This window comes from Piliocolobus tephrosceles, unplaced genomic scaffold, assembly GCF_002776525.5.
Source record: "Piliocolobus tephrosceles isolate RC106 unplaced genomic scaffold, ASM277652v3 unscaffolded_34058, whole genome shotgun sequence".
NCBI lineage: Eukaryota > Metazoa > Chordata > Mammalia > Primates > Cercopithecidae > Piliocolobus > Piliocolobus tephrosceles.
In genome coordinates this window covers 1-1,076 of record NW_022317708.1, presented here as the reverse complement: position 1 = coordinate 1,076, position 1,076 = coordinate 1, and the positions used below count along the sequence as shown (strand labels likewise).

The 1,076-nt window shown below is 48.1% G+C and overlaps 1 protein-coding gene across 1 annotated transcript; it reads right to left on the bottom strand.

The window, feature by feature from the left end:
• Positions 1 to 5: 5 nt before the first annotated feature.
• On the bottom strand, positions 6 to 1,073 carry LOC113222731 (protocadherin alpha-8; the record flags this gene model as incomplete). Its single annotated transcript, XM_026452352.1, has 1 exon — positions 6 to 1,073. A coding segment is annotated over one exon (1,068 nt), but the record flags the coding sequence as incomplete, so codon positions are not given.
• Between the last annotated feature and the right edge of the window lie 3 nt (positions 1,074 to 1,076).

Genomic DNA, 1,076 nt, shown 5'->3' with positions numbered 1-1,076 from the left:
AACGAGTAGTAATTCTTGAAGGTGGACACCAGCTTGAAGGGGACATGGGGCGTCAGGGAGCAGGTCACCTGCCCGTTGACACCTGAGTCAAGGTCGTTCACGCTAATTAGGGCGATGACAGTACCGAATTGAGCGTCTTCACGCACAGGCAAGGATAAGGAAGTCAATGTTATCTCAGGGACGTTATCATTTTTATCCAAAATTCTCACTAAAACAGTGCAATGACCCGCCATGGGAGGATGACCTTTGTCCGTTGCGTCAATGCGGATTTTGTATAAATTTACTTGTTCAAAATCCAAATTACCCCGAATCACTATTTCTCCTGTATTTCGATCTATGCTAAAGTTGTCAATAACCATATTTGCAACAAGGCTATTAAAAGAGTATGAAATTGCCCCATTCGCTCCTTCATCCCGATCAGAAGCATTCAGTCTGATAACTGTTGTTCCGTTGTCTGCGTTTTCGAATATTCTTACTTCGTATTCAGGCTGCTCGAAAGTGGGAGCATTATCATTCACATCCAGCACTGTGACCAGCAGGTGAACACTGCCTGTAAGCTCAGGTTTGCCGCCATCTGTGGCTGTCAGGAATAAGCTGTGTGCAGGAGCGTCCTCTCTGTCCAATGATTTTCTTAATACTAGCTCAACCAGTTTATTCTCATCATTCTTTGAATTCACATCTAGCATGAAGTAATCATGAGAGCTAAGCCTGTAGGTTAACACGGAGTTAGCTCCAACATCTGCATCAGATGCGCTCTCTAGCGGAAACCGAGAGTCTGGCATTCTGGATTCTGAAACAAACAGCTTTTGCTCTTTTACCGGGAACACTGGCGGGTTGTCGTTAATGTCCTTCACTTCCACGTCCACATGGAAAACCTGCAGCGGCCTGTCCACGATCACCTCCAGGTGGATGCTGCACTCCGCGCTCCTCCCGCACAGCTCCTCGCGGTCTATCCGAGAATTCACAAACAAAATGCCATTCTGCAGATTTACCTCCAGAAGGTCCCCGTGTGTTTTGGACGCCACCCGAAACAGGCGCGGCACCAGCTCCGCCAGCTCCAGCCCCAGGTCCTGCGC